The sequence below is a fragment of the Magnolia sinica genome, chromosome 16 (genome assembly GCF_029962835.1).
Source record: "Magnolia sinica isolate HGM2019 chromosome 16, MsV1, whole genome shotgun sequence".
Classification (NCBI taxonomy): Eukaryota; Viridiplantae; Streptophyta; class Magnoliopsida; order Magnoliales; family Magnoliaceae; genus Magnolia; species Magnolia sinica.
The window spans coordinates 2,633,063-2,647,103 of record NC_080588.1 but is presented as its reverse complement, the minus strand read 5'-3'; the positions used below and the strand labels follow the sequence as shown (position 1 = coordinate 2,647,103).

The 14,041-nt window shown below is 39.5% G+C and overlaps 1 protein-coding gene across 1 annotated transcript; it reads right to left on the bottom strand.

Annotated features, from left to right (window-relative positions):
* Nucleotides 1-5,873: 5,873 nt before the first annotated feature.
* Nucleotides 5,874-12,100, bottom strand: LOC131229268 (uncharacterized). The gene is made up of 5 exons (XM_058225172.1): nucleotides 11,472-12,100; nucleotides 10,945-11,056; nucleotides 10,096-10,177; nucleotides 9,319-9,370; nucleotides 5,874-6,479 (listed from the first exon to the last, which is right to left on the bottom strand). Exons 1-5 carry the CDS (start codon nucleotides 11,997-11,999, stop codon nucleotides 6,339-6,341), a joined length of 915 nt encoding a protein of 304 aa, XP_058081155.1. The 5' UTR covers nucleotides 12,000-12,100; the 3' UTR covers nucleotides 5,874-6,338.
* Nucleotides 12,101-14,041: the final 1,941 nt, after the last annotated feature.

The window sequence follows — 14,041 nt, the reverse complement described above, 5'->3', positions numbered from 1 at the left end:
CGGCACCGTTCATTAGGTCCAACACATGTTTCATGGACTACCATGTTAAAATCACACCAATGGAATGCTTCTGACCATCTGATCGATGTCCTCTAAATGGACGGTCAAGATCATTCACAAAGAAATACTTCCAACCAAAAATTTGATCCATCAGTTTGTTAGGGGCTGTCATGGATTGTTTATATTCCAAATAATGACGTTTTTCAGAAATAGTAACCATCCGATTGAAGGGTTGGAAAATAAATGGCTAGAGAAAAGAAGGCCAAATTGTGGCGGATTCAATCATCCGATCCGTACTATTTCTCAGGTTTTAGACCATGAAATGTGTGCAGAAGCTAATGGACAGTCCGGATCAATCGAATTTATTTTTCAAATTCTCCTCATGAAAATGGGAGCACTGTAACTTATAGAGCACTGGATCATTTCTTGTGTATGAAAATGCACGAAATGCAGCGGCCCAAGTCAAACGCTGAGGCAATTTCAAGGATTTTGTCTGATAATTCTCCTTAAAATATGGCAAACCCATTTAGTTTTACCAAATCTAAGACATGATCTTCTCATTTTTTTAATATCAGGCCAGGTGGAAGTTCTTCTAGATTCGCTACAACTGGCATAGATGATGTGATCTGGACCGTCCAGATGATGGGGCTGATTGTGGATGGAGAATAACCTGAGATTCACTTTGATTTGCTGACGCTGAATATCCAATTCTTGGACATCAAATGGACGGTTCAGAAACAAAATGGTCGCAGGTCCGAATAAATTAGACGATTAGGATTGTCTTACTCGTGTGGATTTTGTGTGCTTCGTCCGTTATGGTGACCATGACGTAGACGGCCTAGATAAGGACAAGGATGCATGTAGGTCACATGATGTATGGTGGATGAGTTGTTGGCTGGCATGATCCTTTCCATTTTTATATTTTCCGTTGCTATTTGAACTAGGCTCAATGTTTCATTTTCCACAACTCACTAAAGTGTGGTGACTCATCCACCTCACACATGGTACACGCGCACCCTGATCGAACCGTCCAAAACAGGTCCCCCAAAATCCCAACAATCACAATCACCCAAAATTGGCGTCCATCAAGTGGACAGTTAAAAAAAAGGCCCTCATTCTAAATTCATCTAGCGAAATCAGACGGTCATAATAGGCCAATTTATGTGATTCCCAGGGCAAGCTCCATCCATGGTCATGATTTGGACGGTCTAGATCGAGATGTACCATATGATGTGGTGGATGAATAAGTCACCACAGCATAACGCCTATTCCACCGGACGCACGCTCTACAAGATGTGGACGTCTTCCAGCAAATGCCCAGATGGCAACGGATGGGCATGATACGAGGGTGCGCGTGGACCCGGCCACGCATCCGCGGCGCACGTTGTTGCAACGTAGTTATCGCCCACTAAAATGCGCGTTTTTTTTGGGCCGTTGAAAGGAACCTGGGGATGTGTGTATTCGGACCACTGCCACACGTCGACGAATGATTCTTCTAAATCAATTACTTTAAAAAGAAGCGATCACATACAGCCGTTGCATGCTAAGCTTAACATACAACACCCTTTTCCCCCCAACGTATCATATATCTTTAAATCCGAGCCGTGGATAAGATGGGACTCATCATGGAAGATCTCCCCGTACGAAAATCAGGCTGAGTTGGATCGGATCGTCGTCTATATGTTGATCTCAGTGCGTTGGACCATCTGATCAAGGGTGTACCGGATTTTCACTCCAGGCGATCTTCATGATGGGAATCACATTTTCAACGGTTCAGATGTCATGCACTTGAGGTACGTTGGCAGAAAAAGGGTGTGGCATGGTAAGATTTGCATACAATGGTTGCATGTGAACTTTCCTTGTACTAAATTAGATTCCTGACATTTTCTTCTACACACAAAAGATAATCTATCTACATCATCTAAAAAATTCAAAGAGATCCTGTACATGCCACGCATGTGCCAACATGGCACATACGTGCGAGATCTAAGCCATCCATCAGGTTGGTCCGAATTTTTACATGTTTTGCCAAAAATAAGAGAGGGTCCAACCAGCATATAGGCTCCAATATAGGAAAAAACAGGTGGTCGGGTTAGGAAACTTCAGTCAAAATTTTCAGAACCGTACATTTTAAAAAATAATTGTGGGCCACAAGATGATAATATCAATCTGATTATTAGCATACGAAATGAATTTAGTAATTCCTTTCTGGTGGATGGATTGGATCTTGTACCTATCTTTCCATGCTGGCATAAGTGTGGCGTGTGCATGAGCTTTATTGCACACGCGTGTGAGCTTGCAAACCTCAAAATATAAAAAAAAAAGAAAAAAGAAAAAAGAAAATGAATATTTAAACCACCCAGTGGCAAAGATGGGGTGATTTTAAGAGCATCTAAAGCTACACGTGCCAACACGCACACATGTACGAGATCCCGATCGTTCATCAGAGGATGTATGCGCCCCACGTAAGAGGGGAAAGGGCCGTTAAAAGGATGTACGAATGTCCACATTCAACGCACACGTGTGGCCACCGTTGATAAGTCAGAATGGTGGGGCCCACCTTAATAAATATATTGGCAATGAATTTTCATATAGTGCTAGTTTTATTTTATCCCCACACGTGGGGCTTATGGTTCATGTTGGCACGTATGGTCACACGTGCGAAGTAGTCAGTGGGCCTCCTTGATCAGGTCAATAAACCGTGGACCGAATGGGGCCCGTTTCTCACGATTAGTCCCACTTTTAAATGGTCCATGCCAAAAGATTTTTCCAATTAAGAAATTTCGCAACAGTTTAATGGCCGGCCAATAAATAAGATAATTAAAAAAGAAATAAATATAAATTGTCATCTAGTGACTAACAATTCAATGGTTAGGGTCACCCAGTGCTAATAAAATTTTGTGATGCGGTCCATCTGTCATTGGACCATCACATCAATGGCATGGATCCACTTTAATAAATTTTATTTTATTTTTTTAAAAAAACAAGTGGATACTCTTATGCTAATTGGTAATACCACATTATCTCTCCTATACTCCTGAGGCAAACATGGGCTGGTTGGGTTCGGTTGAGGGTTAACCCAATGGTGGCCCAACCTAACATGAAACCCAACCAAAGCTCAAGCTAATGTCAATTGGGTCAAACCATAGCCCGGTCTAACCCAAGCTCAACCCAACTCACAGCATTATCAATGGTAACTTGCTTGGGTTGGGTTGAATAAAGTCCGGTCAAATTGGGATAAGCCACGGTTTTTTATCATTCAATGGAGAAAAGTCAAAAGATGAAAAGAAATAGTTACAGGTAAAACGAGTCTTGAAAGTGATAAAAAGAAGAATAAAGGTGGGTCAGATTGGATAAGTTAATGTCACAGTAGACATGTGACAATAGGTTGGGCTTGATTGTGGCCGGGTTTGCCCAAATCCTCAACTCAAGCTTGGTTAGATTAGGTTTGGGTCAAGTTGTCAACTCAAACCTAATTTGACCCAGGCTTGGGTTAAGTTGGATTGCCTAAGTCTTCAACTCGTGCCCAACTTAACCCAGCCTGGATTAAGAATTCCTAGCTTGAACCTAACCCAATCAAACCAGGTTTGGATTGAATCCTTAATGTTGGGGTATTTTACATCAAGCTCTAGTCGAGTAGCTTGTGAAGTGTAGAGACATACTTGAGAGTATGTACCCTGTGTGAAGCAGAACACATGTAAATTGTGGCCTATGAGGAGATTCAGCCAAGGTCCTAACTTATGGAATGTGGAGCTTGAGTTATGAGATAAATGGATTAATTTGCTATGCTCTATCACTTTAAGCTTTTAGAACAAATTATTAATTTGTAAGAATTCTATATTGGTGGGCCTTATTGATCAACGGTTTGAATTGTCCTAAGGGTTGGATAATGTGATTGGGTGTACCAGTAGGCCTCAATAAATTATAATATATTTAGAAATTTGTATAAAGGGTGAAGTGCTACAACTATAATATACACACAGTGTTTTAGAGAAATTAAGATTGTTAAATTCATGTGGAGACATAGGGAGAAGAGTTTTGATGAGTTTCATACTCCTCTGCCCTCTGTAACTATAAAATTAGGCTTGGTTTCCAATCCAACACTATCAACTGAAGTTGTAGCCCCATCACAACTTCTTTGAAGGGTGTAAGAAGAAGAAGACCTCAACATCTCGTTTTCAACAAAGGTGTCCCAACAAGGTACACTATGATTATTCGGATCTCCATATCCAATGCATAGCACGATCCTTGCAACTCCACATATAAAGATCACACAATTGCCCTGCGTCAGTCCTTCCTAAAGGCTGGGCTAGCAGAAATGTGCCCCCATGCATGCATGAGCTCTGCTTTCAGATTTGCCAACATCGCTATTGGCCCTGCCCTCTAAGAATCATGAAGGCAATTGGGCCTTACTTCAGACCCAACAAATAAATGGGCTGGGCTTAACCTGACCTGGGCCCAAAATGAATCATGTTCATGATTCATTGGCAGCCTGGACCATCCAAGCCGTGGGCATCATTCTGGTTAGACCGTAGCTTGAAATTCACATAAGTCGAATGATCTCAACCGTTTGTTGAATTTGTAGTTCTGGCAGTCTTCTTTTTACCCATCATTTGGATGGCCACGATTGTTTAAGTAAGTTTGAGTATGCCTTTGCTACAACACCTGATATCCTTGGGCTCACCGTGTTGTGTGTGAGAGATCCAGTCCGTGTAGGTTTTGTTTAAAATCAACATGATCAACAACTCAGAAAGGCTACACTGTGTGAACTTAGAGTTTCTATCCGTGATTTTATATTGTTCCTCTTGAAGTGGCCCATCACCGTGTTGTGTGTGAGAGATCCAGTCCATGTAGGTTTTGGTTAAAATCAACATGATCAACAACTCAGAAAGGCCATACTGTGTGAACTTAGAGTTTCTATGCGTGATTTTATATTGTTCCTCTTGAAGTGGCCCACATGAGTTTTGGATCGTCCTGATTTTTGACCTGAACAGTAAAAATTACATGGGTCACCTGATGGACGGATTAGATAAAACATACACAGCACTGTGGGCCCCATAGAGCTCGGCTGCTGTACCCGCTACAAACAACAGGTGTTGTGTTTGTTAGGGGGGCTTCTGATCCAATGAGGTCGGTGGATCCCTGACTTTGGGGCCCACCTTGATATATATATGCCTTACATCCACGCCGTCCATTTGTTTTGCCAGCTTATTTTAGGCCATTATTACTAAAGTTAAGCTTATCCAAATCTAAGGTGGATCACACCACCGGAAATAGTGGTGATTGACCATTAAAAACTTTGTGGGCCAAAAAATCTTTGGATCAAGATGATATTTGTGTGGTCCTTTCATCCAGATCTTCGTGACCTTATAAACAGGTTGGATAAATAAACATTCATGTGGCTCTCAAGAAGTTTTTATAGTGGGTATTCAATCACCATTGTTTCCTGTGGTGTGGTCCACCTAAGATTTGATATGGTTCATTTTTGGAATAATTTCCTAAAATGAGCTGCAAAACGGATGGACGGCGTGGATGTAAGTCACATACATCAAGATGGGCCCCACAATCAGGTATCACCACTCTAGGGCCGAGATTTCATAAGGGAAGTTATTTGGTACTCTGGCAGGATACGACGCTTGATATGCAGGATCGCAGAATTATATACGTAGGATAAATTAACACCGATTAAACCATCCATATTGCGGGACCCACTGTCACTAATTCAGATTTCCAAAATCATATCGTTTGAGAAATCCTGGCCTCTGATCCCTGGAAACTTGTTTTTTTTTTGAAATAGGACCGCTGGATATTTTCATTTCTAAAGTCCAATAAATGTTCGCCAATCCGATGATCAGATAATCAAATAAGGTTATTTTTTATTTTTTATTTTTCATGTTACATCCTATGATTTTGAATAATTTGAATTGCCTGTCTTCCATGTGTGCAATTTCAAAGTGCCTGAGTATCATCCATCACACTCTGCGAGAGTATGGAACATTGCAAAAGACATTAACCAGACTCCACCGTGTAGATTTCTCAAAGAATTTCGTATGGTACATACATGTACATCTGAGTTTATATACATCGTAGGTGAGAACGACATCCGACCGTTGTATCAGGTGAGTCCCACTATCAGATCATGTGGTCGAGAAACTCAGGCTGATCTATTATCATCTAGGCCGTATACGAACAAAAACAATGCTAATATCTTTCATTTCACTTTTTCTTGACTCTTGTGGATTACCTGATAGTCTACGGACCACAGATTCTGGTCAGTTGATCTTGAAGCTGTATCTCACCTGATAGACGGTTCGGATTCTTTTATGGATTCTTGAAAATCAAAATAGAGAGTACTTGACTGCCATGAATAAGGTAGTCATGAAGGCTACCGTGAGAAACCAATACACGAATGCTTTCCTATCTTTGCCTGTGGTTGAAGAAATTTTATGTAAGATAGGCCCCAGGAATCCTAACAATTTCTGCCAAACAGTAACCACATTAGAACACCAATGACAGAGATAAACATGTGGGGTCCATGATCCGGTGATCTAAACCGTCTATCTGTTGGGACCCACCTGGATTTGTGATCCACATAGAGAAACATGTGGGGCCCATGATCTAGTGATCTAAACCGTCTATCTGTTGTGACTCTCCGCAGATTTGTGATCCAGAGAGAAACAAGTGGGACCCGTGAACTAGTGATCTAAACTGTCTATTTGTCGGGACCCACCGTGGATTTTTTATCCACTGATAGAAGCATGTGGGGCCCATGATCTACTGATCTAAACCATCTCTCTGTTGGGTCCCACCGTGGATTGTGATCCAAAAACATCATGGTTGTTAACTGTTTGATATGGTGGCCTGGAAGTAGACGTTTACAAGAAGAACTACAGCACCGGTCCACATAGTTAACGGTTAGGATCTTCCAATCTAAACTGTGGCACACAAAATGAACGGTTGGGATCACCAAAAAGTTGGGCGGGTTCAACCCGACCGACCCGTGACCGACCCGACATTGGGTTGGGCTCGGGCATGATATGTCAGGTCCGATCTCAAGCTTGAGCTATATAAACACCAACCCGATAAAACTTGGGTTGGGCTCGGGTTGAGGTCCCGGGTTGCCCGACCCAACCCGAACCCGATCAATATATAAGTTACTTATAAATTATAATTGAGTGTGGATAGTTTGTATCGAAGGCAAACTAGTGATGTCGGGTCTCATTTGTCCACGTCATTTCCAAGGACTCAAGCTAACAAGATATGCCAGATTTCTCTCTCCCAAATAGATTGTGTCTTATATTTTACTTTTAAAGTAATTGTCCTATATTTTAGCTTATTTTTTTAAGAAAAAAATGAAGTTCTTTATGATGACTAATCACATATATAATTAATAAAATCATAGATACAAAAAGTAAGTCCTATATTGAAATATAATAAACTAATGTAATAATGAAAATATTAACATGTATACACCCGATTAACCTGACCAACCCAACCGAGCCCGCTTAGGTTGGGCTTGGGTTGAGAATTCCCAACCCGAGATTGGGTTGGGTTGGGTTAGGGTTGAGGTATAGGAACCTTGGATTGGGTTAGGGTTGAGCAACAACTCGACCACAAAATGAACGGTTGGGATCACCAAACCATGCTCCTCACATTTACATAATCGTATGGTCCTACTCAGCAGCAGAAGTGTAGTATGCTGATGAAACTGATTTAATGCATGTGGCTCCAATCTTTTAATAATCCAGACCGCTGATACGACTACCCCAACATGGATGCCGGATGATAAATAAATTTGCCTGGTTGGAAGATCATGGCCGTTTAATAATTGGTTTTAATTATTTATTTGCCTGATTGGAAGATCTAATAATCCTAACCCTTAAAATGGGGCCAATTCAGTTGTTTACAAATCATAAATCTCATGGGTTTGAATTATCAAATCTAAGTATTACTTTAGAATAATAAGAAATATAAAGTGATTTCTATCCATGGACGTTTCAAAATGATGATTAGACTTATTTTGCTTTTTCGATAAATCTTAAACTTCTATTTTTATGCTATTGGTACAAAACTAAAATTCACATGATTGGCAATTTTTTTTCTTGGCTTGTTCATTATTGTAGAATAAATGAACGGGTTTGATTGAAATTAGGTCACCTAATGTGTCATTTAAAAGGTTTAGATGGGCATACATTTTTATACCATGGCTTCATATGAATAAATGTATGGCTTGGATTGATGGTAGGTCACCTAGTGCCATATAAAAGGTTTTGGGACATTGTTAGGACACCCTATGTGTAATTTAAATGGTTTTGGAAAGGTGGGAATGTTAGTGTGTGTGTGTGTACAATGTTAGTGTGTGTGTGTGCAGAGAGAGACAGAGAGAGAGAGAGAGAGTTGGGGGGGGAAGGTATGCTCATCTGTGCACCTATGCATGTGCGCACCTTTGCACACGTGTTATGGGCATCTAATATGAACAGTCCATGTGATCCAGCATTTTATTAATTATCTTCTTATATTTCTAATGGCGTGTTAGACAAGTCTATAAATCATTTTAAAACAAGTCTACTGAATTTGTAGAAATCTTTCGTTTGAGTTCCTCTTGCTGGGAAGTTACAATAATGGAGAAATGGGATTGGATTTTCCAGTCAATGTATGATCTGATAAATGTTTCCATTTGTATTATTCAAGAATCAGTTTTTATATATATATATATATATATATATATATATATATATATAAAATTCAAATCATTTAATAATTTAAATAAATATTTTAAATCACAAACCTCATGTGGGGCTAATAGTTCTCATTTTTCACCTCATGGAATTTTTATTTTTATTTTTTTTGGCTCTGCTTAGCTCTATCCCCTGTTAGGAATATTTTAGTGATAGGTTCTATAGGAATATTGGACAATCATATTAACAAGGTCCTGAATATTTTATTTTGACAATGATATTGTAAGAAAATCCTCAAAATTTGAAAATAACAGAAGAAATTGATTTGTAACCATGGTTCAGTTATGGAAGCCATTTATATAACAAAACAGACTGTTGATGGTCCATGCACCCATAATTCTTAACCAGAAGATTATATCCATTCAATATTAGGGTTTTTTGGTTGAATACGATCCGTTCTTCTAACTTCTGTCTTAACTATCTATTTTTTTATGGGCACACGCTGAAGGGTTAGGATCTTCCCATTCGGGAGATTCCTAATGCACCGATTATCCAAAGTGGGTCCAATCATATCAATAGCTTGGATCATTGAACTATGGGCCCCATTGTACAATAATCTAGAGAGAGATGGTTAACTTACCCATTGAGTAAATTGATCATGGATGAGTGGTCCTACAAGCATCTGCACCTCTCTGCACTTTCATACAACAATACTTCATTAAATTCTGTTTTAGAATATTTAAAGTCTAAAATATCCAAAAATAAATAAATTAATAAAAATCCAACTAAAAACTTGAAGACAAAAACTCAATTGGGTCGAGATTCAATTTAAAAATGATTTTTTTTTTAATTTGGAGTTCAATTTACATAAGTTAAATAGTCATATTTATTAGACAACAGTTGCCTATTTTTTAAGTTAGCTTAAATGCATCCAATGTATTATAATATGATACATTAGACTTTATTTATTGAAATTGGAGTTTGTTCAATGACCCAATTCATTTATGTGATATGGCTCTTCTTGAATGGGGGATTCCAAAAAAACAATAATTAGATTGAATAATTTAATCATTCGATTACACAAAGGTAATCGTGGCAATTCCATAGCAAAGGAAAATTACTTAAGTTTAAATAGTTGAAATGCTCAACCTTTAGAGATTTTTATTGTGATTCATCCACCATTCAAGCTGAAACTCCACTAGAAATGGTTTGGATAACTTAAAGATAATCTTGATTTAAAGAATAAAAGTCCAAATGTATTACATTATATTGCAATTCGAACAAACTTCTATAGTTTTTTTTTTCCTAGAAAATCTTAATTATTAAAAATTGTGATGATTCTTTTGTGAAATCACGTATGCAAACAGCTTGAAATAGGAAATAACTTTCATTTTATATAGATTGAACTTTTGCTCACCTTACTTTGACCTTTCCATGGTAGACATGGCTCATAAGAAAACTATACCCCTTTCCCAGGGGCATATAAGACTTGTTCCATTCTACAGCAAAGCACAATAAAAAAGTAAATACTTTTTGAGGATATATTGATAATTAATATGTTGTAACACATATTATTTAGGCTTATTTGATTAGCTGCAGATGCATGGAAAGTATGGTAAATAAGTAATGACAGTTTATTTGGTTTTTGTAAAGAGTGTTACATAAATTCTATGAGCCTCACCATAATGTATGTGTTTCATCCACACCATTCATTCATTTTGTCATATTGTCCATTCATCTTAGGGCATGAGTAAAAATAAAAAATGAGGCAAACTCAAAACTTTTAAAGCTGCCAAGAAGTCAGGCATCACTATTTTCTGCAGTGCAGTTTACTCGAGATTTGAATCTGCCTCATATTTTAGCTCATGCCCTAAAATGATGTGGAAAAAAAAATATGAATAGATGATGTGGATATAACATATACATTATGGTGGACCCATTTGTTATAATGTTGAGTTTTCGATGTGAAATTCCATCGACAACCATAGTTGCTTGTTTACCAAGTTTACGCTAACCAAACAACCCCTAAAAGCTGTGAAAGCATTAAAACATTTCATTTAAAAGCCTGGCAATGTCATAAACAAAAATTTCTTCGGGATAATGGGACCAATGATTTGATGTCCACACATCATTTAAAAGCTTTGGGGATGTTGTTAATAAATGTTCTGTCCCACCTCTCATTTGAAAGCTTTTAAGACATCTCTAACCTTCCTGTAAAGGTAGGGGTCTCTTCGCAAATAAAATGATGAAAATTTGATATACGAACCTAGGCGCCAACTAACGCCGATGTCCATTCCGCCTTGCGGTGTGGGGTGAATAACAATGTTTATGCTGTTTGCCAATGCTCCTATCAGAAAAGAGAAGAAATCCAGGACTTGCTACAAGAAAATCATATCTGTTAGCGCCGCATAAACGAATGGTCTTGATCAGGCCATTGATGTGGCCCGGAATCTGATCGACCAATAAGGCGATGCCATGTTGGCTCCACCATGTTTCTTGATCTAATGATGATTATTGCAGTTTGGTGTTAGATGATGCTCCATCTAGTAAATTTTTTTTTTTTGTAGGCCCTATCAACTGATGGACATTCTCTAATATCTCCTATATCAGGTGATCCAAGCTATCCAATGAAAGAGGACACTCAATAAGGACCAAATCAGACGGTTAGGATCATCTGATGGGGGAGACTTTGATTATCACCCATCTACAATTGGTCCCATATGTTCCTCTTGTGGGCCCAATGAAAACATGGATTTAGCATTGCATGTTTCTGCATTGTGATGAAAAATGTACCTTCTTCCCATTGAAGGTGGGCAATATGGAGATGAAATTACTAATATATCCGCGTTCCTCGCTGATGAGATGCGACAATTCATGGAGATTTCTGTTCTTGATCGCCTCATAGAGCCTAAGGATCGGCTCTGTGGCGCGATCATCGTTCTCTCCTCCTTCTGAGCTCTGAGTGCACCGTGGCACAAGTCGAAAACCCGTGTTCTTCGAAGAGACGCTCCTCCGATTGGGGTCCCGGCCCGCCTCCAATGGGCCCACATGGAAGTGATCATGAGTTACCCAAATCGATCGTCTTCCGGCCCGCTTCGACGCTATAGAAGAGGTTGCAAATGTTGCACCAATGTTCCATGGGGGGCCAAATTGTGACATTTTGTTACATGGTCTGATGGGAAGAAAGTGGGCCAATTCCATGGTGGGGTTTGTTTGGATGGATGAGAATTGAGGTTGGGAGAGGCAGTCAAAGGTGTAGATTTTATAGAGAGGATTTGAAAGAGAGGTGAGGGAAGAGAGATAGCAAAGCATACTTTCCATGCATTCTTCACAAGGTAAGAATCTTTGTTGTAGTGAACTTGTAATTGCAGGGGATAAAAGCAACCAAATGCTTCTCTTGGATTCTCAATCCTACTCATCTAGACCTTTCACTAGGTGGGCCCACCCAACTTTATATGTTTGTCAAGTGGGCCACACATGAATGAAAAAAATGGGCTATGGTCCACATTAAAGGTTGTATGTGTGGCACAAACATTTGATTCAAGAACCTGATTTTTGGGCAATGAAATTTAATGATCTGGACCGTCTGATGGACTGCAAGATCACATGTTGGCTTTAGATGGGTCGAAAAGGAAGGATCAGATGGTCCAAATTTGGATAGTAGCGATTTCCCCAAAGGTCTAAAATGCATGTTCAAAATGCCTTCCTTGTTAAGGGGATGTCTTTGCACTTCTTCCATTCTTTGTCCTTCATTCAACCAACCTAAAACATACCTCTCCCACCACCTAGGGCTGTCAATGGACTGGGCTGGTCTGCCGAGCTCTTGGCCCTGGCTCGCTCAAGCTTACCTTGGGTTGAATTTTCGAGCCTGTTGGCTAACCTAAGTGCTGATTTTTGGCCCATTACTAAACGGCTGGGCTCGTGCCTAAATTCTACAAAATTTTTTGGGGGGATTTACGACTTGGTCGGGTCGATTAGGCCCATGGCCAAGATGGATCAGAAAAGGCCCGGTCGACGACAGAAGTGATCCGGACCATCGGACCTTAGATCGGGCGTATCTCGCAATTCGGAATGAGTTAGCTGACGTAAAATATATGATTTTGAGGTAGAACGAGCTACTTTAGCCAACCAACCCGCTACGCCGGGTTGCGCAGCCCGGAATTGCGAAAAACCCCTTGATTGACGGTCGTTTCCCTGTTTTAATTTCGCTTTTACTATAAATAGTAAGTTTTAGTTTGATTATAACTCTTCATCCGTTGGGCTTTAGGAGTTGCGCCCAACGTGAAAAGAGCTTAGAATAATTAGGGGAACGGTTTGGTGAAGCCAAATAGGACACTTACTATTTTTGGCCGAAAACCTTGCGCACTGGTAGACATCACGACCGTCTATAAATAGTAAGTTTATTATTTATAGTAAGTCGTGGATTCTAGGAGTTTGAGTTGTAGTTTGATTATGATTTCTTTTCCATTGCTTCATACCCTTATTTAAAGGGTTGTGAACTCGTTTTTAATCATTCATCAATCAATTTCGAATTTATTAGAATTTATTTCTATTTTCTGCTTTCTTTCCTCGTGGATTCGAGAAGTCTCTGTGAGGAGTCCAGAGAAGTCCGTGGATTTTGAATAGTTATCCTCTTGAGGAAGACGGTGCTCGACCTCACGTCCTCCCCTCGTCGTTTGGTATCAAAGCGAGGTTTCTCCTGGATTGATGACTTCTAACGACGGGTCGGGCAACAATGTTCACTCCCCAAGTGCGGGGTTGTGATGTAGTAATAAACTCGGTAAGACCAGGGTCGAATCCACAGACTGAAACTTGGACGTTTCCTGAAACTAGGTAGAAATAGAACTAGCCTAAGATGTAATCAAAATCGAATGTAAGTTTAAAGAATAATTGTGGACTAATTATCTAAAACTTAAGTAATTCAGAGGAAGGAAACTAGGGATTCAGATGATCCACTTGTAGGGATCAGGGAGATCTAACCGAACTTACTTGATCTGGTTTTCAAGAGATGAAAGGTATATGAATTAGAATGGATTCCATCATCTAACCATGCCAGGAGACAAAGCAAACAACAGATTAAACTAATTACCAACCAATCCATAATGCATGAGAGTTAGGAAGGGTACGATCATCCAACTATGCCCAGGAGATGATGGTGAACAACAGGGCTTCCTGACGTCATAAACATCAAAAGGAGGAAGAAATACTCAAAGCCATCGCAGATCTATTGTAATTTCAGTCACAACAAACCATTAAATAAAACTGAAAGTATTCCTTTTAATTGAACTAAAAATCAACGTCAGTAAGGCTAAACAATGGGGCACAAGCAAAGTCTCTCCCATCAGACTACAAGCTTCACCTCT